We start from the raw sequence: 24,092 nt of genomic DNA on the forward strand, positions 1-24,092 counted from the left end.
ATTGATGAGCTGTTGGCTCCCCTTCTGACTGCATGAGTCAAAGTGTATTTGACATTATGGGTTGACATCTGTGCTGGGAGGTAAAACATGATGAGTAGTCAGAGTCTGACGTCAGTCCCATCATCACAGCTGAAGTGAAAAGACAAAACCGAATATGGCACTATGAGATAACTGAGCTTAGAAGAGATAACTATATCAGACAGTAAGTAGAGAGGAGCTGACCGATGCCTCCAACACCATCATAACTCTAAAAACAGAAGCTAAGTATCTGCACTGACACAGACCCTGTCTGCCAACACTAACTGTACGACCTCTAACCCTACAAGGTAAAGCGATGACGAAGAACGCAGCGTGTTTCCTGAGGGAATTCATGGAAACTAAGGATTTAAAGGATTGGGATGATTATAAAGTGCACTCTACTTCTCTCCGCTATGTTATTACATACATGTGGTCGATCCATCAGGCCTATAAATATGTGCAACTTGGCATTCATTAGCATTCTCCCTTTGAAGGTTTTTTATTGGTAAGTTGGCATTATAAAGACACTTTGATCCCCCTCCCCGCCCAGGCTCATGTCATCATGACTTTATGAAAGGCCGGATGCAAAATTAGTCGCATTTCCTTTTGTGACACTTAAGGCAGCCGCCCACTTCAGGTACACTCATAAGAATAAATATGTTTGTGTATCGTGTCGTTGAATAGGGCATGAGTGCTCGGTAAACTACATGTTATGTTTTTATGTTAACCTTACATTTCTGCCTCAGGTTGTTATTGTATTCATGCTTCTGTGGTCTTCATTTTTACTTTTGTTCTTTCTTGTGAAGCACTTTGTGAATTGTATTTCTGTGAAAGGTGCTATACTAAATATAAGTAATAGTGTTATTAGTATGACAGCATATGCTTTAAAAAATAGAAAAACCATACAAAAAAAGACAGTGACATACTGTATGTAGGAACGGTAATAATTTTAAAATGTGTTTTTGAATTGGTAAAATAATTGTAAAATAACAACCATCTCTTGTTGATTATTTATTTGTGATAATATGTTCAGAAATATCCTTCAAACAATGATTTTTAGTTTATTTAAACATCTACAACTTGAATTTGACATTCATTAAATTGGATTTGTTTTATTATATATAATGTATACTTAACCCTTGTCTTTGACCCTCAACATTTGACTGTATATACACATACAATTAAACAAATAAATACAAGTATTTTAAGATATATCTGACTGTCGATGTAACAAGAGAATACATATGTCAATGTGTTTTGCAACACATTATGCAGTCATTGATGATATAATGATATAGAAAAACTGTCAAAACTCCAAAGACACACACACACACACACACACACACACAGATCTTCCTCAACCACATCAGTCCGTCTGAATCACCATTACATTCATAGAGTTGAACTCTGGTCATTACTTAAGTTTGAGCTTGACTCCTCTATCCTGGTTATTCTGACATCCTAGATTAAACTGATTTAGCTGTGAGAAGTACAAATATTTATTTGGAATAAAGAAAATTATTAAATTCTTACTTTAGCTAATATTCGAAGTACTGAAAAGCCCTAACGCAATCAAAAACCTTTAGAAGCTGTATAAAAAATACTACTCATAAATATGACGTATAATTGATTAGCCAACAATATAGTAATAATAAGCTGTGTTGAGTACTACAGATATTGTGGAGGGGGTCGGTACATCATGAGCACCTCAAATTCATAAAAGGACATTTATAAAAAAATAAGCAAACAAGAAATAAGAAACCTTAATATTAAAGTTAAAGTGACTTTCTCATAACAAATGGAAGTGTTTGTCAGCTGGAAAATTGCAAAGCCTTGTTTGAAAAAAGATTAGAAAGCAGTGTGTGTAGAGTTGTGCAACTACAACATCTGGATTAAAAACCACATCTGGCCTACCGCCTGCGTTTCTGCACAATGTCGATGGGCCGGTTGACAGCGCACGGAGATCCGCAGATGTTCCCATTCCTCACTTTGAAGTAGCGATCCTGGACCGAGGGGGCCAGATACACACAGTTAGTCGGCAGACTCATGTTCCTGCCTGTTAGAGTCTCCCTTCTGCTTTGTTCTCCTCTAATCCTCCTCCTCTCCCTCCTCTGGGCGCTCCTCTACTCCTCGGCTCTTGTGCGCTCTCTCCTCTAACTCCACACCACACCAGGTTTCCATTGAGGCGCAGACAGACGGAGGAAAGCCGTCCTCGGTGTGTTTCAGCAGCATGCCTCAGTCCAGAAACAAGTCGAGTGTGAAAAGAAGGAAGGGGGATCAAAGCAGAGTGGACTTTAAAGAGTCATTTCCTTTCCCTGTTTCATGCGGTTTGGACAGCTCAACGCACAGAGCCAAAGCTGTTGCTTTCAAATCCACATTGAGGAGTTGAGCGTTGAACTCTCTCTCTTCTTAGGAGATACACTCCTCCCTCCCTCTCTCCCTCTCTCCCTCTCCCTCTCTCTCTCTCTCTGTTTCTCTCTCTCTCTCTCTCTCTGGCTCTCTCTGTTTGTCTGCTGGAGCACATGGACTTCGAAGCTTTAAAAAAAGACATGAACTGTGTGTGAGTGAATGTGCAGTATGTGTGTGTGAGTGTGAGAGAAGCAGGGGGGTGGGGTCGTAGTAATTGCATCAGATGTATGAAAGCGTGTAAAAGGAGTTTTTGCAGTGTGTGTGTGTGTGTGTGTGTGTGTGTGTGTGTGTGTGTGTGTGTGTGTGTGTGTGTGTGTGTGTGTGTGTGTGTGTGTGTGTGTGTGTGTGTGTGTGTGTGTGTGTGTGTGTGTGTGTGTGTGTGTGTGTGTGTGTGTGTGTGTGTGTGTGTGTGTGTGTGTGTGTGTGTGTGTGTGTGTGTGTGTGTGTGTGTGTGTGTGTGTGGTCTAGCATTACTATACTTGTGCGGACCTACATCTGTTTACATAGTCACGTGTGGGGACTGGCTTCCCTTATGGGGACCAATTGGAGGTCCCCATAAGGGGAATCATTAATTTTAGGGTGAAGACTTGGTTAGGTTTAGGATTAGGGTTAGGGTAAGGTTAAGGTTTAGGGTAAGGGTTAGGGTTAGGCATGTGTTGGTTATGATTAAGGTTAGGATAAGTCTCCAGGAAATGCATGTACGTCAATGTAATGTCCCCTGAAGTGATGTATACATGGTATGTGTGTGTGTGTGTGTGTGTGTGTGTGTGTGTGTGTGTGTGTGTGTGTGTGTGTGTGTGTGTGTGTGTGTGTGTGTGTGTGTGTGTGGTGTGTGTGTGTGTGTGTGTGTGTGTGTGTGTGTGTGTGTGTGTGTGTGTGTGTGTGTGTGTGTGTGTGTGTGTGTGTGTGTGTGTGTGTGTGTGTGTGTGTGTGTGTGTGTGTGTGTGTGTGTGTGTGTGTGTGTGTGTGTGTGTGTGTGTGTGTGTTTTAAAGACCTCTGAACAAGGAAGCTCTACGAGAAGGTGAGAAAGTGAGAATTGGATAATTCAACTGTTCACAAACACACACAATTATGCACACGTATAAAACTATAATGCTGCTTTAGTCTCATATCAAATCATATTCAAAGTAATTCATGCATTCCTATGGTTTTATATACGTCTTTTTGTTCCTAAAACTGCACCATAAACAGTTCATTTACAGCAGCAGTTTTACACTCGGCTTCAGCAGTCAGAGAAAGATGGACTTGGACTGAACCCCATCATCCTGATGATCTCACCTCCTGACCGTCTCTCTGCTGACGACATCGCAGACAAATATTTGTCTTTTTAGAAACAGGGCAGTGGGCCACGTTGGACGTGTTGGCAGGCACATAAAAGAGCAGTTGGAGGCCTGGGGGCTTACAAATATCAGACGTTTAAAGTAACTGACGTGGTGAGGATGTGGAGGCAGATGTTTTACTTACAGCTGTGCTTACAAACCTTTTTTGAAAGCTGAAAGCTGCTGCCTGAACTCTTGATCCACTCGAGATAAAAAAAGGGGTGTATCTTAAGTAGTTGTAGCTGATTTTATGAATCTCAACTTCATTATTTTTATTATATTAAAACATTTTGGCATACAGCCTTTGCCTTTTTCTATTTAATATGCATGCTACTGCAGCTGCGGTTTGCTTTTGGCTGGTCTTTATACCAGCAGGGTGCTGTCAGATGGTACCAGCTGTGGGCTAGGGTTATTTAATTGTCACACTCAGTGAGGTCAAGGTGCCAAATCATGGACTATACTGATGGCCTACTTGTTCAGAAATGTGGCAATCAAGCAAATATTTGCCTGAATTTGTGGGGACAAAGAAAGCTCACTCCGTAGCTAAAATTGAATCGAGCTGACTTCAAAATCAAAACTGATTGTCAGATGGTTGACGTGTTTTGGAAAACCTCTCCACTCGCACACACCTTTCTGACGTCAAAGTGTTCAGAAAGCCAATTAAGTTTATTAAAATATAAAAACGATTTATATTGCCAGCTGGTGTTCATAAACACAGTCATAAAATGTGTGAGTGAACGCTGTTCAGTGTGCCTGCACGTGGTTGAAAAATAAATTGGTTATCTTTTTTTAAATCATTCAGAAACAAGAGTAAGAATGTATGTATGTATGGTTTGTAAAGGCTTAAACGTTACCTCCAGAGGGAGTTTCTCTCCCACACACTCCCCCCCTTGCCTGAAACGCCTCATTACATTACGTTACATGTCACTCTTTTACCCAAAGCGACTTACTTACATTCATTACTGTGGGCAATCCCCACAGGAGCAATTTGGGGCAAGTGCGTTGCCCAGGGACACATCGACATGCTGACTGCAGTGGGACTCGAACTTGCTCGCGGTTCCGAAGATCAGCGCACCATCCCACTGAGCCACAGCCTCCCTTGCCTCATTTTGACTCCTTTGTTTACTTCTGTAACATACTGACAACCCAACTTAACACTCACGCTTCTATTGGCTAGCGCTCAAACACACTGTACGTGATAGGCTGAGGGGCGGGACAATCGGCCTGTTAACCAATCAGAGCAGAGCTATATCAGGGCTCTTGTTTCAGACAGATGGTAAACAAATATGAACCTATATAAATAATGTTGATTACTTCACAACACATAAAACAATTACCTTTAATCTGTACAGTAAAGTTACAAGGTGTATTGTAAATAACAAATTAACATTTTCTTTTTATACAGATCTGTTTAAATGTCTGCATTCAAAGTTATGAATGGAGTGATATCCATAAACACAGACTGCTGTTTGAAAAGGAGTTTACAAACACCAGCTGGCTAGTAAAGCTACACTGAACAAAAATATAAATGCAACACTTTTGTTTTTGCTCCCATTTTTCATGATATGAACTCAAAGATCTAAAACATTTTCTATATACACAAAATAACCATTTCTCTCAAATATTGTTCACAAATCTGAAAAAATCTGTGATAGTGAGCACTTCTCCTTTGCCGAGATAATCCATCCCACCTCACAGGTGTGGCATATCAAGATGCTGATTAGACAGCATGAATATTGCACAGGTGTGCCTTAGGCTGGCCACAATAAAAGGCCACTCTGAAACGTGCATTTTTGCTTTATTGGGGGGGTCTGGGGGGGTCCGAAAACCAGTCAGTATCTGGTGTGAGGGGTAGGGGTAGGGTTAGGGTTAGGGTAATGTTGTGAATCGAGTGGCCCATGGTGGTGGTGGGGTTATGCTATGGGCAGGAGTATGTTATGGACGACGAACACAGGCCACTCGATTCACAACATTACCCTAACCCTCACACCAGATACTGACTGGTTTTCGGACATTCATTTCAGACCCCCCCAATAAAGCAAAACTGCACGTTTCAGAGTGGCCTTTTATTGTGGCCAGCCTAAGGCACACCTGTGCAATAATCATGCTGTCTAATCAGCATCTTGATATGCCACACTTGTGAGGTGAGATGGATTATCTCGGCAAAGGAGAAGTGCTCACTATCACAGATTTTTTCAGATTTGTGAACAATATTTGAGAGAAATGGTTATTTTGTGTATATAGAAAATGTTTTAGATCTTTGAGTTCATCTCATGAAAAATGGGAGCAAAAACAAAAGTGTTGCATTTATATTTTTGTTCAGTGTATATAGAAATATCTAATGGGAGGGGCTCATTGGCTTTCCATACTTGTCGGTTTAATAAACTTTCATCCTGAGCTATGTTTTATGTGACTGTCCTCATTCACACTGACCCATTAATCACTTTCTCTGGAACAGGTCCGTCTGACTCAAATCACATTTTTGTGAGTTAGCTCAGACAGTCAATGCTGCATCAACGCGATGCATTAACCTCTCTCATGAAAAAAATCCTGAGTCACTTGAACATAATCACTTAATGGGAAGCCAGTTTCTCTTAACATAAAGAGGGGAAATCCACAATTTGTTGGCCTCAAAGATGCTGAACCCTCACCTAAACTACCTCACATGTAACATGCTGTCAGTCACAATTGAATGAAGCGACCAGAACTAGAAATAATCCTGCAGCAGCCCAAACAACACACACTGAGGACACAATAACAAGCTTCTCCAGAAATTCACAAAACAGATTTAGGCTTCTATTCTGTCCAAGCATATTGCAGGAATAAAGAGCGGTCCTTCTTCTACAACCAGGACAGAATCAGCAGGGCCCCTACAATATCACATGAAGTGACTTTTTACTAACTAAACTGTTACTCAAAGTTACTGTTTTTCAGAGTTGATACTAATACACTTTGACTTTGGGAGATCCTTACAGAAGTAAATGCCTTCTCAAACACTTGTAAATGTGATGTATGCAAGTCTCACTTTCAGAATTGCTTCTTGTAAACTTTCCTGGATCAAGTGCTGACTTGAGTTTAAAATCACGCAATGGAATAATGGCTACATTATTCAGAGGACTGAACACAGACAGACAGAAAAGGCACGGACTGACAATAATCTCTTGAAAAAAACGTTTTCTTTCACTATTATGTATTTCATCCAGTAAGTTCCAATATGACATTTAGGGATTTACCATGTTTGCACCCCTCCCACAAGTGCTCTCCTCCCTCCTTATGCAATGTGCTGGAGGAACATGTTGGAGCTGAAAACAGATGCCGGGGTGGAGGTTTGCTGAGAATGAGGTGTTTGTGAGGCCGCTGTGTAACCAAATCCACCGGCCAAATGACTTCTGCAGTCCAGCTGGCTGCTGGCTCCTATGACAACATAACGTCTGTAATGAGAATAAGCCGCCAGGGGGGAGTGTCTTCCATGTGCGTGATATAAACCTTTTATTTAAATCTCAGTCTTCTTATGATTAATGAAAGTTCACAGCTGCAGAGACACTGACAGGAACATTTTGTTTTTCATTAATTCACTTTAAAGAGATGCTCACTATTTGACAGCCCAGGGCTGGTTAGCATAAGTGTTTGTATGCTTTAGATACGGCATTGCACAACTTTACAGGCAGATTCAGTGCTGATAAATTAAGCATTCTGTCGCAGCTTTTCAGTGAGCATAAACAATGCAGTGAGGCAAACACTTCAGACATTAAGGCATAACAGACCTTCTTTTTGAAAACAGGAAGCTCTGAGTGTACTGTAGGCAGATAAGTTCACACATCCTTCTGAAAGACTGACTATGCCCTCTGTCAGACTTTTGATTTGTTTCCCCTGACTAATTAACAACATATTCACATTATAACCTCGCTTATCTGGAAAATACTGTATCACCAATAAAACTTGACAGATAGCACTGCCTTTGACCCTTTTTCAGGACAATGGAGAAGTGTTTAATAACACTCAGAGTTTCTTGTAAGTGAAAATGTGATGTATCCTAAGTCTACAGTCTTTCTTGATTACAGTGAATCTATACACGTTTCAAAGCTATTTAATTATACATTTAAAGACAATAATGTATCCTGGAAGACACTGGACAGATGATGGCTGTCTTTAAGACCTGGCAAAACTCACTTCACAGGTTCAGTAGTTTGATTGTATTTCAGTGAATGTGTAAAATCCAAGCAGAGAAAGACGTGCACCATCTAGTGGAGACATATTGAAGATAACACATTGATATGTGTAGGGGCTTAATGTCAAAGTCTCCCCTAAGGCCTTAAGCCCTGAGGATTTAACGTAAGATGGTAATTGGTAAATAATCAAATTGCTTGCACAAAACAGCATCATAAAGCAAACAGAAATGATTGTTGAATTAACTAGCTGTGAATGTAACACAGCTATCCTTGCATTCACAATTCCATGTGCTTGTTATAAACTCCTCAAGCTTTGAATTGTGGCCAATTCTCTTGAGCAAAATCTGGAGAAATGTGAATTTGTGGAAAGTGTGCATAAAGGGTTTAAAATGCCCTCATGCACTTGACAATTTTAAAGGGTGGTAACCATAAAGCGTCCCGAACTTGTAAGTCTTTGAGTGTGGACATTGGGATTGTGCCAGTGACTTCCAAGTTAATGTTTCAGCTGATTGTTACAGGAGGAGATTATCAGAGTCACATTAATAATAAAGTGTTAACAGAAATGATCAAACTGAATCTGGCTATTCTATGGTTTGTGCTGATTCTTCGTACACTGGTCTAATACTGTCTGATTTATGGCAATGTGACTTGTGGTTGTTTCTTAGTTGTTAATAATATTTATATCTTGCTGCAGGGTTCCAGTCATGCTGCTTGTCCTGCGCCTCCCACAAAACACACAACCTGCAGTAGAACAGGCCATGTCACTTCAGAGGGGTGGTGTCTCATCATTTGGTTGTTTTTTGACGCCAATCTTTATTTGTTGAGATAGCGTTAACCAAGCACCCACACACTGAGTTCACACCTATGTAAACTGCTTTATCTCAAACATCAGATAATGTTGAGCCAATATAAAAAGTCAGAGTGCTGCTGATTCAGTCTCCTGAAGATGGACTGACTATCCAGCAGAGGTCAGTCTGTGCCAGGAAACTACATTAAATCCACACACAGGAGTAAAACAAAAACACACTGGCCTTTACAGAAACACTCTGCTCACAAGGCAAAGCTGGCAAAAAAACCTCCCTCAACTTCTTCATCTTTCCACTGCTAGTAAAACACCTACATTCATTTGGAAACATGACCTCAAAGTCGATTCTCTGGTGGAGAAATCAATATGGATCTTGGGACGAGTGACTGTTGCAGGGTGTGTGTGTCTTTGTGTGTGTATACAACAAACGAGAAACACATGTCATAATCACGTGTTATGGGCAGCCAGCCAGGCTGGCGGGGCTGGGGAACTTGGGGGTCTGTTGTGTTATTGTTCCCCACACACACGCACACACACACACACACACACACACACACACACACACACACACACACGACTTGCTAGATTATGATGTAATTACATTTCACACACTGCAGCATCTTTTGAATGCTACCTTGAAACCCAAATGTTGCTCACTTAAAGAAAAACAAAACAGTTTGGCCTGTGTTCAGGTCATTACTGTTGCTCTCACTTACTCACGACATAAGGTTAATTAAATTAATACAAATTAATAAAATCAACAACCACAGGTGCTACTAGCCACACAGAGTAAAGTCTGTGTCAAGGAAATGAGCCAAACAAGTTATGGTTCCTCCCTCTACTTTAACTCGACGGTTCCTGCTGTGTGTGACGGTGAAGGTGTGGCCTGTGTTTGTGGCAGTGCTGTGGGGGGGGGGGGGGCAACCAGTGACCCAGCAACACAGTGTAGAGCTAGATGCTGCCCATCAATCCCAGTTTAGTGTGTAATCAGTACTGAGGACACAAAGCGTGTACACACACAAGGACACAAAGAAAACACACTGGAACAGATTGAAAAACATTCAAACATGCATGCAATGGGAACATGTATGTGCTTAATGGTTGCCATAAACACACAGAAGGCCGGGTGCGTTTGTCTTCAGTGTAACATGAGTCAGCAACAACAGGCGGGGCTATCCGTCCACCAACACGCTCCCTCTGCTCACACACTCACGACCATGTACAACACACACTCATGTACACACATTGTCAGAGAAAAATACATTATTCACAAATTGAGGAACAGCACTTGTAAAAATGTGCATGTGCTTATGTGCATGTGCTTTTAAACAGCTTGAACACAAACACTGGCTTCAGTACTCTGTGTTCAGACAGCAGCTTTTTCTCAGGGTCATCGTGCTGAAAAATGTCTCTGGGAGACTTTTAGCAAAAACAGGAAGTCTGTTGAATGAAACTTGCCACAAACAAAACTCACTTCCTCTCAAAGACGTTGGGTAAAATGCCAGCATGAAAAAAACAAAAGAAAACTGCAGCTCAAAAACCACCAAGTCACACACTGGCGCCGAAGCTCAGGCTGCTGAGAGACACACTTCTCACTTTATGAGCACACTCTTTCTACTGTGCAGACTTACCATAGCAATATCTATAAAATAATTATAACTAAAGGTCCTGTTGAACATTTCTCATCAGATCCTCTTTCACTGTTATGTTTCTTCACCACGATGAAGACAATTCAGTTCCTTACCAAAATGATGAACCCATTTCACACCAACTTGCTACAATGCATGATTTACTGCAATGTTAAAATACATACAGTTTTGTCTGGTAAAAAGCATAAAGTCAAAATCCAGTTGGCAATAACAACTGGGAAACCAAACCAGCTTGAACAGCTTGTGCGTCATTCAAGGTAATTAAACCCAAATTGTAAAAAGTATTTTGAACCTCATCACTGCAATTATAAAACCGTCTGATGACGTGAATGTTTGTAAGTCATTAACATCTCTACCATCCATCCATATGACACAACACTAGCATCAATGAAATGTCTCAGAAAGTTGTGCAGGAGCAAAAAGGAAAACCAAAGTAAAACTCTCTCTGCGTGTTCCGGGGCAACTTTAGATCAGATCACCTGTTCTTAGATTCTGCAGACTGACACCAAAATCTGATTACGTTTTTTTCACATGAACCAACATTTTGTTTATAGTTTCTATAATTACTTATTATTAGGGAATTGCAGTGTATGCACGGGTTGCAACCTACGCTAGGTGTACTCTGCAGCATGCATGAACACTCCCTCTCATGAATATGAGCGCTGAAAGAGATACAGGATGCAACGTTTATGAACATACCCCAAGCACGAGTGTCTCCGACCGTGCCCGAAAACAGTCGGCGCCCCTTTCCTTGCCAGTGCCAGGTCTTTGTTCATTGTCCCGTGAGCTCCTGACTCATAAGACACACTCTGGGCTGTAAAGAAAATAACCTGAACATCTGAACCGAGCCTCCTGTGGATTCTGAAACTTCACAACTCAGTCTGTTTTTTTTCTCCCATGAACAGGCAGGTGGTTCTGGATTTACTCCATGAGGTTTTGTACTGCGATCACAGGAAGGTTCCAGGTGAGAAATGTAAAGAAAACCCAGTCCGATAGAGGTCAGATCTGCATTACTCCTCAGAGCCTCTGGATTCAGGAAACATTTTGAGGAATGTTGCAGGGTTGTACCACTAAGGTCCCAGGCAAGCCTCAACAAGGCAGAAGTGTGATGTCCAATTGGTCTCTCCAGAAGGAAGAAGCAGAGAGGGAGCTGTTGTATCTGAAGACTTTCCTCAGTTGTTTCTCCTCTCCTACTGATTTGTTGTTGTTCTAAATACGCAATCTAACGCCACACGTGACATTCACTGCATTTCTGAAAGGGTGTTTAGTAGCATAGCTCCGAATTGTACAGAAGATCCGAAGAGAAGTCTTAAACTTTCAAAGCAGCTCTGTTATTTCTGTCAGTCACTCATTCCGCTCGCAGGAAAGGGGAAGGGTTGAAATGATACTGCAGGGTAGAGTGAGCGAGGGTTGACTTCTTCCTCCGGCAGTGAGAGAGCATGTAGAGTCCCCTGAGGACCAACTCTCCCCCAGAGTCCGTGTTGAGCAGGATATCCAAGATAAATGTGAAAGGGCTCAACGTTAAAGTTTCGCTGTCAAGTTAAAGGCTGATCTTTTATCCAGATCTTTAAGACAAACCATTGAGTGTTGACTCTTTCTGAGCTTTGAGACACTGAAAGTGCTCCAACAGTTATAAGGCAACACTTGTGTGTGTCCCAACTTCTTAAAGGAAGATCTGACTGTACAGCGTGGCTGGCGGCTGTTTTTGTGTCTGGCAGAGCGGGCCTTGACATGTGAGACCAACGGGCCACCTGACCGACACCTCCTTCTGATGCCCTGAAGCCGAATTATTACAGGAGGATATTGTTAGTGTTGGATCTGGGCGAGAGACTGTGTGTGTGTGTGTGTGTGTGTGTGTGTGTGTGTGTGTGTGTGTGTGTGTGTGTGTGTGTGTGTGTGTGTGTGTGTGTGTGTGTGTGTGTGTTGTGTGTGTGTGTGTGTGTGTGTGTGTGTGTGTGTGTGTGTGTGTGTGTGTGTGTGTGTGTGTGTGTGTGTGTGTGTGTGTGTGTGTGTGTGTGTGTGTGTGTGTGTGTGTGATCTAATATATCATATTCAATGTACTTGTATATAGACTCTTCTTGCACTATTTCTATTGTATTTGTATTTACTTGCAATATTTTATCTGTTTTATTTGTTCTGTCCTATACAGTATATATGTTGCAATGTTGGAGGAGCCTATGATCTAAGTTTTTCATTGCCATAATATCTACCCTGTAGCTAATGTGCAAATGACAATAAAGCCTTGAAGTTGAAGAGTGTGTGTAAAATCTTTGCGTTTTTAAATCGATAAAGTATCATAATATTTTATATCACAATACTAAAGTGGGTTAACAACAAGAATGACAAATGTTCAGTTTTAGAGGGACACTTGTTATGAGGCGACAGTCAAAGCAGCTACAACCACTTCCCTGAGCATTATGTGAAACTGCAAACTAAAAAGAGGATGCTTTATAGAAATACGTGATTATATTCTAAATGTGGTATAACTTGTTTGTCATGTGGTCGGTACATTCATGTGAAGTACCTCATACTAATAACAACAGACTGAGGGTAACATAGGATGAATAGACAAACTATGAGTGGAATATAACAGCCTAACACAGTGCTTCTCAAAGTGTGGTCCGCGGACCACTGGTGGTCCGTGAGCGCCCCCTAGTGGTCCGTGAGTATATTGGTAACATTTCACATTTGAAATAAATTAATTTATTTAAGTTTTCCGCACTCTCGCGGGAATATCTCCGCAATGGAGCGAGCTTAAGTTTCACTTTCGATTGCATGATATAGCCCAGATAAACACCTTCGTCATACATGTTGCCACTTGTTTGTACCATTTTCGGGCGATTTGTAAAAAACGATGTGTTTTTGGATATTTGTGGAGTTAGGTGGTCCGCGAGTGTTTTTTTAAGTGGTCCTTGGTATGAAAAAGTTTGAGAAACACTGGCCTAACACTACGGCAGGGCAATAATTAAATATGGATTTATATGGGATAATATCACGATGAAATAATTTATCAACCAATCATTGTGATAAACAATTACAATGTAAAAAAAATGCGAAAGCAGACGAAAATCGAACAGCACTAAATCTGATTAGGGAGTGGTCATTTCAGAATTTGAAAATTGCAGTTTTGTTCTTATATCTAATACATACGTTGTGTTTATAAAGATATTTTGCAGCACTTAAGGGCAGTAAAAGTGCACCATAATTAAGTTTGCCCTATTTCTTGTACATTGACTGACCATATACCATGACATCCTTGACCTCGATCTGGTCCTTCTACCTTCCAGTCACATCCCTCCTGTCCTCGGTCTAATAAAAGCAAAAATGCCCAAAAAAGAATACAACCTTAACGAAAATGTTAAGATTTTTGCTCTACAATACAAGTTACGCAGCATTCAGTTTCATCCTAAATTACTTTTAGAAAATGACAATAATGAATTGATAATTCATAAAATATTTAACGCATTTAACGCATGTGCAAAATGGCCCGCCCCATATGTGCCACCAGTGGCAGCGCCAGGGTATGGCTGGGGTAGGCTACACCCATACCAAGAAATGGCTGAGCCCCACCATGAAAAATGATGTTAAAGTAAGCAAAATAAAGTCTGCCAACTCGCGGAGTAAATTGCACAGACAGCAGTTAGTAAGATTGATTTCAGTAGCCACGGTTTTGAAAACTTTTGTCACGTAGTGATCGTCTTCTCAATAGAACATCTTTGATAACGGCGTGGTGTTGTTGCAGGAAGTCCCGACGCAGAATACTTTTGCTGTAGTACAGGGGTGCACATAACTGGTACGCAGGTTATGTGCGTAATCTGAAATGCGTACCGTCACTTGTGTCACAAAGCACATTTGCGTACCGACGTACTTGTGAAGCTTTTCCAGAAGGCGGTTAGATCACCGGACGACAGAGTCGGTCTCCGTGTGCACAGACAGGGCTGCTGTTAACGTCGGTCTGTACAACGGAACTGTGCCAAAACTACGCCAACCGGCTGCGGAGGGAGACTCCCTCCTTCACTGGAGAACTGCGCTAAAACAGCTGATCACAACGTTCACACTCTGTGGTCACGAAGTACTCCACTAGCGCGGCCCCCCCCCCCCCTCTGTCGACTTTCCTGAAGTACTCCCCCGTTGATAGAAATCAACACGTAATGAATTAAGACCCCACGGTTTGATGATTGATAGGTGTGTGGGTTGTCTTTCATTTTGACATGCAGATAAATGTTATAATAAACATAGATACTGTATGTTAAATTGATATATCCGCCTTCTTTCATTTATCTTTCCATTCCCACAACAATATACATAAATAAATGGCATATTTTGGACATAGTTCGAATGGTGATTAATCATGATTAATTAATTGTTAAGCTGTGATTAATCTGATTAAAAATGTTAATCGTTTGACAGCCCTAATAATTATATAATCTGATAAATATGCAAACATAAATATTTAAGACGGCATAAAGATGTTTGTTGGTACTACAGGTTACCGCCTGAATGCTGATGTGAACGTTAGAAGCCTTTCCTCTGTGAGCCAGTCTCATATATTGCTCTTTACTTGCCAGGGAGATTGCCAGTCATAAAATAATGAGTTGATTTTAATCTTTGACACACCTAGTGAAATTTGGTTTTGCTCAACTTTAATTGCTTTACTCTAAAAACTGGCAGTGAGTTTTATTAGCAGGGGAACTTTTCTCATCAGAGTTTAATAAGAAATGTGTTGGTTGAGCGTGCTCGAGCAATAACTGGATGAATGAGGAATAATGAGCGGAAGCAAAGGTGTGTATGTCTGAGGTACCCTGTATGCACTTAACCAGTACTACATCATATTCTTATAACAATATACCTCTGGGTTTTCAAAGGTTTACTAAGAATTATGTATATAAAACTTACAATGAGAAGATGTATCCTTAAAAACCACAGTAAAATAAACAAAGTAGTCTTGCACAAAGCTTGCAGCCACATTAAAAGGATCTCCTCAGCCTCATGGAGAAAGCATTTTTGACATAGCTGTGGGAAATAATGTTATTTATCAGTATTAAGGACATCTTCAGATGAAACAGTTGCCTATAAGTGCAACAATTACATGCAGATTACTCAGATCATTGTGGTTTTACAAAAAGGAAGCGCTGTTAAGCTGAATAAATCATTTTCTAAATGATCTCAATCAAACAGTTGCTGACAAACAACACTTTACATTTGTGACTTGTATTTTCCTCACCCTAACATTATTTTTACAATGTGCTTCGGGCAAGACTGAAAACGGAGGGCTTTAGGCAGCAGGGGGATTTCCTTCCATGCAGCTTTATCACATTTTTTCGAACTGACCTATGGGTCATGGTTGTGTTCATGGAAAATCTATTTCATACGTCACTACCCGCCAACACAGCTCTTCTTGCACAGTCATTTCTATTTTAAAATCTGAAAATGACATGTTGACATCTAAACTTTAGGTTCTGTTTTGTTCAGAAATGACTTTAATCTCTCACGATACAGTTCTAGAGAAAACATGTAAACATTTAAGAAATGAATTACAAATCCAAGCATTGTTGTTACTAAATTGAATTTTCTAGGTCTGTTCTGACGTAAAAGAGACACATGCTGCTGTGTGTCTCGGCCAAAACCTCAGGTCAGAGCCAAGGAGACCGGCTATAGGATATTTTCTCCCCGCTTTTAGACTGATACCAGGCCTGCTGAATGCAGTGCTGAACACCTGAGGCAGGAACAAGAGCTGCTCTTTCATTTAGAGAACAACGAGTGCCTTTGAGACACACACAGTTCCCGACGTCAACAAAATCATGATTTCCCACAGTTACCTTCTCATCAGACAATGGGCCTTTTTTCTCTCCCCAGCAAACCCATGACAAACATTTGATGACGTGAAAAAGCAGCTTCAGTACTGAAACATGCCCTTTACCTTTCACTCCCTAAATTCATTTGAGTTTATTCAAGTTCAGACTCTGAATTAACCTCTGAATCGTAACTTCAAAATCACTTTGTCTTATCTATCAATGGTGGGGCAAAAATTGATAAGATTCTTAATCGATCCACTTTTAAATCACTTAAAAATATATAATTTTTTTTTAATTCAATAAAGAACTTAAATATCACAACTGATGGACAGTAATCCTAAACAAGCCTTATTGTGTTATTATGTATATAATTTATTTCTTAAATGTAGCAAGTTTAAAACAAATTGAAATACAGCGTAAACATTTGATTGATCTAACAAGGAGGTTTTTATTTTTTGTATAAAATGAACTTATTCTTGGCATCAGTGATATTTACTAATACTTAAAACATTTTAGAAAACATTGTTTATTTTTGCAACCTTTCAAAAGGGTTAGGGTCATATAGGGTTAAATATGTTATCTTTCATTCTTAACATATCCAAACATAACAAATAGTTGATTTCACTAAAAAATCTTAACTCTGCTTTCAATTCATGATTTACCACAGCCCAGCAGACAGAAATCGATCCTGAAATTAGCATCCTTACAGTATGTACTGAATTCGGGATTTATTTTAAGCTATATCGTTTGATTCATAGTCATATCATCTACTACACCAGTGGTTCTCAACTGGTCAGGCCCCGGGACCCACTTTTTCCTTAGTCAATAAATCGTGACCCGAAAATTTGAACCACTCAAATCTATTCAACAAAAAAATCGTGCTGTAATATATATATACGCTTTTCAGCATACATTATTAATAAAAGTGAAGTATAGTGCATATATCCCTTATATCCCTTCACAGAACTAAAGTATGCTTTTAAAAAAGGTTTAATGAGATGATGGAATCAAAGCTGAACTGTATAAAATAATAAGGCACACATGCTGAAAACCCAACCCCAGAAGGGGGTCTGGGGGGATTCTCCCCCAGGAGATTTTTTGAAATACTAACATATAAACTATGCATTCTGGTACACTGAGAAGAAAATAAATACATCTATTACTACCCGACATATTAATAATATTTGATGCCATTGTTTGTTTTTCACTTTGTTCTGACAGCTGAACTTGCTGCTCCACACAGAGAGAAGAGCAAAGAGGAGATGTGTGAATTACTTTAAATTGTGGGTTAGGGTATAGCTCCCATTGTTCTGTGACCTGTCAATCATCAAACCGGGGGTCATATTTCATTAGGTGTTCATTTTTATCTGAAGTTGTACCCATGGATGTATAAAGAGTAGTTCTACCGTTCTAAAAAGCTGAGGGTTAGGCTAGGTTTCTTCTACAGGAACAAGTCCTGTTTCTCATTTGAAGCCAGGAAAAGGCTAGTCACTGTGACCTTTTTACCTGTGCTGGACTATGGTGATTTGATATATATATGAATGCACCTGCCCATTGCCTGGAAAAGTTAGATGCTGCGTATCACAGTGCTATGAGATCTGTTACTAACTGTAAAGCACTTACTCATCACTGTACCCTGTATGCCAAGGCAGGTCTGCCTTCACTAACTGTACGGAGGCTCAGTCATTGGTACATGTTCATTTATAAAGCCATGTTGGGTAAACTACCTTTTTATATCTGCTCTCTGATCTCTCGACAAATTGAAAGTACGTATTGCCTGAGATCTCATGATGTTGTTTTATTAAATGTGCCAAGTGCTAGGACTGTCTTAGGGAAGAAAGCTTTTAGATGTGCAGCTCCACTAAATTGGAACCGTCTGCAAACCTGTTTAAAACTGAGCACTTTGGTTCCCCTGCATCATTTTAAAACTCGGCTGGGTGACATGCTGTTTGATACTCATGGTACCTGTCACTGTAAATAGAGTTTTGTAAACTGTACCCTGTATCTTATGTTGTATGTCATCCTTATTGTTGTTCTGTTTTTATGTTACATGTGTAACTAATGTCCTGCAGGTCACCCTTGAAAAAGAGATCTTTTGATCTCAAGGGGCTTCACCTGGTTAAATAAAGGCTACAAACAAACAAACAAACCGCAGAGTTATTCTCTGTGGGGACTTCCGACAACAATCTTGATTCTGATTGGCCAGAATATGATCACTACGTGACAGAAGTTCTCATTCATAACACTCCGTTCGATGTCTCACTATGGGATGCGCCTCATCGCGGAGCAAACAGAAGCATCAATCTCATTACGCCAATCCTGATTGGCTGGTGATCTTGACGTCAGCGTCAGGGAATCCACCCCCTATAAGTAGCTTGCGCTACGTCGCATGCGTCATTCAAACACCTCTTCTCGCTTCAGAGCACATCTCTATGGTAGCCGGGCTAGCTTAACAGTCCACAGACTGAACCCAAATCTAAATTTCGGTCGATGGGCGCTCGCCGGTTACCCTTCCTGCTTCGCAAGAAGACTGCTAATACTAACACACCAGTTAGTATTACAATCGACCTCGCCGTTTCTTCCTCGGGAATTAAGGTAAGGTTTTGATTTTTTCAAGCTAGCAACACACCTGTCGCTAGCTTGCTTTCCCTCGCTACCGACACCACGGTAGCGAGGACGTTTCTCTTTTCTCTTTCTCACGGAGGAGGAAAGGATTAAAAGAATATTAACACACCAGTTAATATTCTTTGAGAAAAAAGACCTACACCGTCCTCTTTTTCTCCGGATTAAAGACAGGTTGGCAACACTTTTTTTCTCGACGACGTACCTGTTACGAGCGGGTCCTCTCCACGCCACACGGCGAACAAGATGGACGCCTCTCTCCCTCACACCAGAGGAGTCAGGGACTCGGAGGCTCGACTCGGAGGCTCGACTCGGAGGCTGCGGGTTGAAAATATCAGGCACAGACTCACACCAGGTCTGCTCGTCCTGCCTCGGGCTGGAACACGCCCAGGAGGCCATTGACAACCCCGACTCGTGCGGGCATTGTGCCCGTTTCACCATAAAGAGCCTCCGCCGACGGTTAGCACGCCAAGCTAGCTTGTCGGGACAGGACCCCCTCATGTCCGTTGATTTGCCGGCTGGCAATCAAGACGCGGGGGCGTCCGCCGCAGAGATTGAGCCCCGCACTGTGTCGGTCTGGGGCTCATCAACAGCGGCAGCTGCAGAACCGGAGTCCCGCGCCGTGTCAGGCTGGGACCCGGTGGCGGCAAGAGACGCGGGAACGGAGCCCCACGCTTTACCAAGCTGGGGCTCCCAGCTAGACCTCACCATGGTTTTGCCCGCGGAGGATGTCCTGGAATTGGATTACATGGAGGATGAAGAGGATGCCTCTGAGTTCCTCCTGTCTGATTCGGATGAGCAAGAAGACGATATCTTCATGTCATCGGCTCAGGCTGCAAAGCCGGGAGCGATGGCTGCTCTCCCGGGCGATAGCACACCAGCTTCGCCCTGTCTGAGCATGGACCTGCAGGCCGTGTGTCAGCGTGCCGCGTCCAGGCTAGACATCCCGTGGCCCGAAATGGCCCAGGAGACCTCCAGGTCCCGTTACGAGGGGAAACTTTTTCCCCAAGCAACGAGGACAAAGAGGCAACTCCTTCCGGTCTCGTGGAGAGACCGGCCCTTTAGCAACAAGGTGTCTCTAAATTCTCCAGATCTACTTTTACTTTTACAGTTTAAGATTCTTCATAACCCTTCTCAACGGAGCTATTTGCAAGCTCTGTAGATGGACACGAGTGCAGGAGTGAGCCCTCCCCTCAGCACTAAGCTCTGTTTACACAGCACAGAGACCTGCCTAAATATGGCCAGGCCTGAATTATAGCACCGTTAGCTCGTACCACGGGAGAACTAGCTGTGTCCAGCTCTCTGTTCATGCAGGAGTAAACTGGCAACCACCAACAGCACCAGTGTACATCTATGTTCTTCCTCCGCTCATTGGTGCGCAAACATTAGGCAGTGATTACCTGTGGACACATGCCAGAGCTGTGCTGCGTAGAGGCCGAATACTGGGGGGTTGGCCACAATGCTGATCAGGGGGGCTCGTCTGTGTTTAAAATAGGAGCCCGCTTGAGATAAAAGATAACAGGAACCCCACACATGTCACTTACATTTTGAATCATGTCTTAATTGAATACTGCGTTCCCAACAGGGCTCAGACAGAATTTCATCTTTGACCCACAGACTGCCAGTGACCATCCTCCTTTACCTAAAACAAAACCTTGTAGATTTAGCCAAAATACACAATCTTAAATCCTAAATCTGCTTGTACCTAAACAATTCTCTTTATGTTGTAAATACAAGCTGCTTCTACCTGACACTCATAACAGATAGGGACAATGATACTCTACACTCCACCTAAAAGGTCACTTTCAATACATTCCCCTTATTTTCTCTATCATTTCTCAAAAATACCAACACATCCTCACTCCCAGGTCGGCCTATGTTGACGTTATGTCAAGTCCCCTGCCGGCTTTTTCCAACGCAAGGGGGGGGGGCCTTAGCGTCCATTTTCAAGCGAGGGGGGGGGCCTTAGCGTCCATTTTCAACTCAAGGGGGGGGGCCTTAGCGTCCATTTTCAGCTTTCCGGGATGTCCATGTGCTTCTATGGACGCTCATGGAAGCACGGCATTCGTTTGTGTCAACTGCCCTTAAAGGCAATGAAGACACTACACTACCCAGAATCCCCAGCTATCGTTTGGACTACACCATGTGCTCTGTTTGACAAACCCCGTGATAGTCCTCAAGCTCTGTGATTGGAGAGTGTGCTCCGAGGGTTACCGAGCCTCGAACAGCACTTGAAATGGGATGGAACCACGGCAGACTGTTCAAAACTGGATTTGAACGGGTCCACCGCGTCCCGTCCCCTCCCCCACCCCGTCCCCAGAACTACACATGCTGGCTATTCTGTTTCGCAACATGTTCTCTATGGCACGTCTCTACTGGGAGTTGTAGTTTTAAAAGACGTTTTCGTATTTCCCATAATAAGAAGTTGCCAGTATTAAACTGTGTACATCCCTGGAGGTTTAGGGGACAGGAAACACTCACATTTAAAACATATAATTAATAAATGGGTGAAAATTGCTGGTGCCCATAATGGGCAGCATTAATATATATACCCACACGCCAGCTAAGGTCAGAAGAGCTTTATTTAACAGCTGGACTTATGTTTGTGACCCCTCCTGTTGTTAATTGATAACATTACATTACATTACATTAATTGATAAGCCTGAAACATGCACTTGTCAAGGTTCATAGGCACATTTTGCAAATATGGCAGTAGCCATCGATCAGCTTAAGATAAGATATACTTTATTGATCCCAAGTTGGAACATTTGCGTTACATCAGCATGTGTAACAGTTAAATCTGCAGTGGTGTTTATTTGAAAATCATTTAGTATAATCACACAAATTCTGTGTTTTATATTTAACAATTCTGTGTTCTTTATTTATTGATTGTTCAATACCTGACAAGGCCGGAGATGAAATATCTGCATACATCTTATAAGAGCATAATACATTATGTATAATATCAGTTAAAATAAGTGCTTCAACATAGTTAACATTGCTGGAGGTATGCACAAATATTGATAGATGTCTTGTAATGCACTATTGAGGAACCTGCGACCCAAGTTTTTCATTCAGTGCAGAACTACACCATAGTTGTGTAGGCCTATATGATCTGTCAATAAACCTTAGAAAATCTTGAAATCTTGAACGGGATGTGCAAAATAGTCATTATATACAGTCTTTAATTAACTATTAGTAGAGAATAACGAGTAATGAATATACTTTATAGGGATCCTATTAATATCTAATAATAAAAATAATGAAATTCAATAACATGCTTTAACCACCAGGTGTCTCTTTATATCATCTGTGCACCTTTATGGTGTAAATACAGCCTATCTACCAATTGGATCAAATATAAAAGTGAGCCGAATTAGTGTTGATACGGCAAAGAGACGTATTGTGTGAAAAGAAATGTAAGATGTTGTTTAATGGCTGATATATTTATGATCCACGTCACGTTTTCAGTTCCTCATGTTTGTCTTCTCATCAGGGCTCTATAAATACAGAACTACGGCAGATATGTAATATTTAATGCAGCCGAACCGTGTATTACAATGCCGTTATGTGATGACTTTCAAAGAGAAAAGCAAGCACACTCGGAATAAGGTATTATTTTATTTTATTTAAACGTTTTCGGTCTGTTTCCGGTATTTGTTAATGACGATGTGCTGTGAGATGTGAGACTGGAATTGCACAGGGGGAAATAACGTATCTTTAGATGCGGATTTTGTTAAACTAATATGTTTGCGCTGTGGACCAACACTATACATTGACGGGGAAGGGGGTAGCAATAAAGATAACACCATTAAACAGTTACACAACATAACAGAAATAATATCGATAGCAGCGTCCCTAGCAACCACCTTGGTAACAATGAAAACGTTGGACGCAATTTCCTGAAGTAATCTTCGTAATAACTAGCAAACTAAAGATCATGTACATCCACTGCACACATAATCTGAAATAACAACTCATATTTCTCGCATCAAATGACGGCGGCATTTTACACCCAGAATAAAACGAAGTTCGGCCATGTTTTCTTTTTCTGCAGGGAGAAATTATAGCTGGGGATTCTGGGTAGTGTAGTGTCTTCTGCCATCATTTACTCCGAAAAAAGATTTGTTTCTCCGAATCGAAGGGGAAAAATACAAAAGCATTGCACACAATTTAAACCAATCAATGTTGTGTAATTAACAAGGATAATCTGGTGTTTTTTAGTCGATGAGTAGTGCAGATATCACTGTAAAATCAATCGTCAGTAAGGGGAATATTTACTTCCGGGTGTACAATTCTCCGCTATCCAATGAGAATGGACGCTCACATTGCCTTTAAGGGCAGTCGACACAAACGAATGCCGTGCTTCCATGAGCGTCCATAGAAGCACATGGACATCCCGGAAAGCTGAAAATGGACGCTAAGGCCCCCCCCCTTGCGTTGAAAATGGAGGCTAAGGCCCCCCCCCCCTTGCGTTGAAAATGGACGCTAAGGCCCCCCCCTTGCGTTGGAAAAAGCCGGCAGGGGACTTGACATAACGTCAACATAGGCCGACCTGGGAGTGAGGATGTGTTGAAAATACATGATAAAACTCAGTCAGGGATTCAGAGATCACAGAGTTGGCAGGTGGGTGAAAGGTTTATTTGCACCAATTCTCATCACTGAGAGGCTTCAAATAGCAGCAGCCAAAAGCAAATATGAGCCTTATTCTGGAGAAGTTTGACTTTAATTATGATCTGGGAACAGAGCTGATTGAATCAACTTTATTTAACTCCCACAACAGAAAATACACTCGATTTTTTATTTTTTTATTTGCTTCAGCCATTATTCAAAGAGGTTAAACTTCTTCACACAAGATACTTTTCATGTTAGCCATCTTTGTTATAGATTTGTATTGCTGTACTGATTCTGCCTTGCAATTATCAGATATAATCTGTCAGTCAAACAGAGAGGCTACAATGTCTCTATGCTGTGGTTTCATGATGAATTGGTGTGGGTTTCTGGGGGAAGTGCCCTTTCATTGTGTCTGTTCAATCACATCAACATGAGAAGTGTTTCAAACAGCAGGTGTTAAACCTCTTGTTAACTACTTATAGGTGAAATCAGTGTTATTATTAGCGATGTGCAGTGGGGGGTCGAGTAATGTGATCAAAGCTTAAAACCTACAATTACTGCCTTTTAGTCGTGTCTATGAAGTCTCTAAAGAGCAGAGCAGTCCAACATGTATAATTCATGATGTCATTAGGTCTCTTTGACATTCTGCATCCATGCTAATGAAGCATTAAAGTAGTGAGATATAAGGGCC

At 41.4% G+C, this 24,092-nt stretch overlaps 1 protein-coding gene across 7 annotated transcripts in view; it reads right to left on the reverse strand.

The window, feature by feature from the left end:
- LOC117445202 (3',5'-cyclic-AMP phosphodiesterase 4C-like) overlaps positions 1 to 24,092 on the reverse strand; it is a 168,307-nt gene that overhangs the window by 49,565 nt on the left and 94,650 nt on the right. The window contains exon 1 of one of the 7 annotated variants that reach the window (XM_034080684.2): positions 11,070 to 12,255. The exons of 5 other annotated variants lie outside the window; for them this stretch is intronic. In XM_034080684.2, the coding sequence (XP_033936575.1) occupies positions 11,070 to 11,146 (77 nt within the window). In that variant the 5' untranslated portion in view covers positions 11,147 to 12,255. Of the gene's footprint in view, positions 1 to 1,932; positions 2,411 to 11,069; positions 12,256 to 24,092 lie in introns of those variants that run through there. One more of the 7 variants, XM_034080683.2, reaches the window with a different exon arrangement.

Source organism: Pseudochaenichthys georgianus, chromosome 4 (assembly GCF_902827115.2).
Source record: "Pseudochaenichthys georgianus chromosome 4, fPseGeo1.2, whole genome shotgun sequence".
Taxonomy (NCBI): Eukaryota; Metazoa; Chordata; class Actinopteri; order Perciformes; family Channichthyidae; genus Pseudochaenichthys; species Pseudochaenichthys georgianus.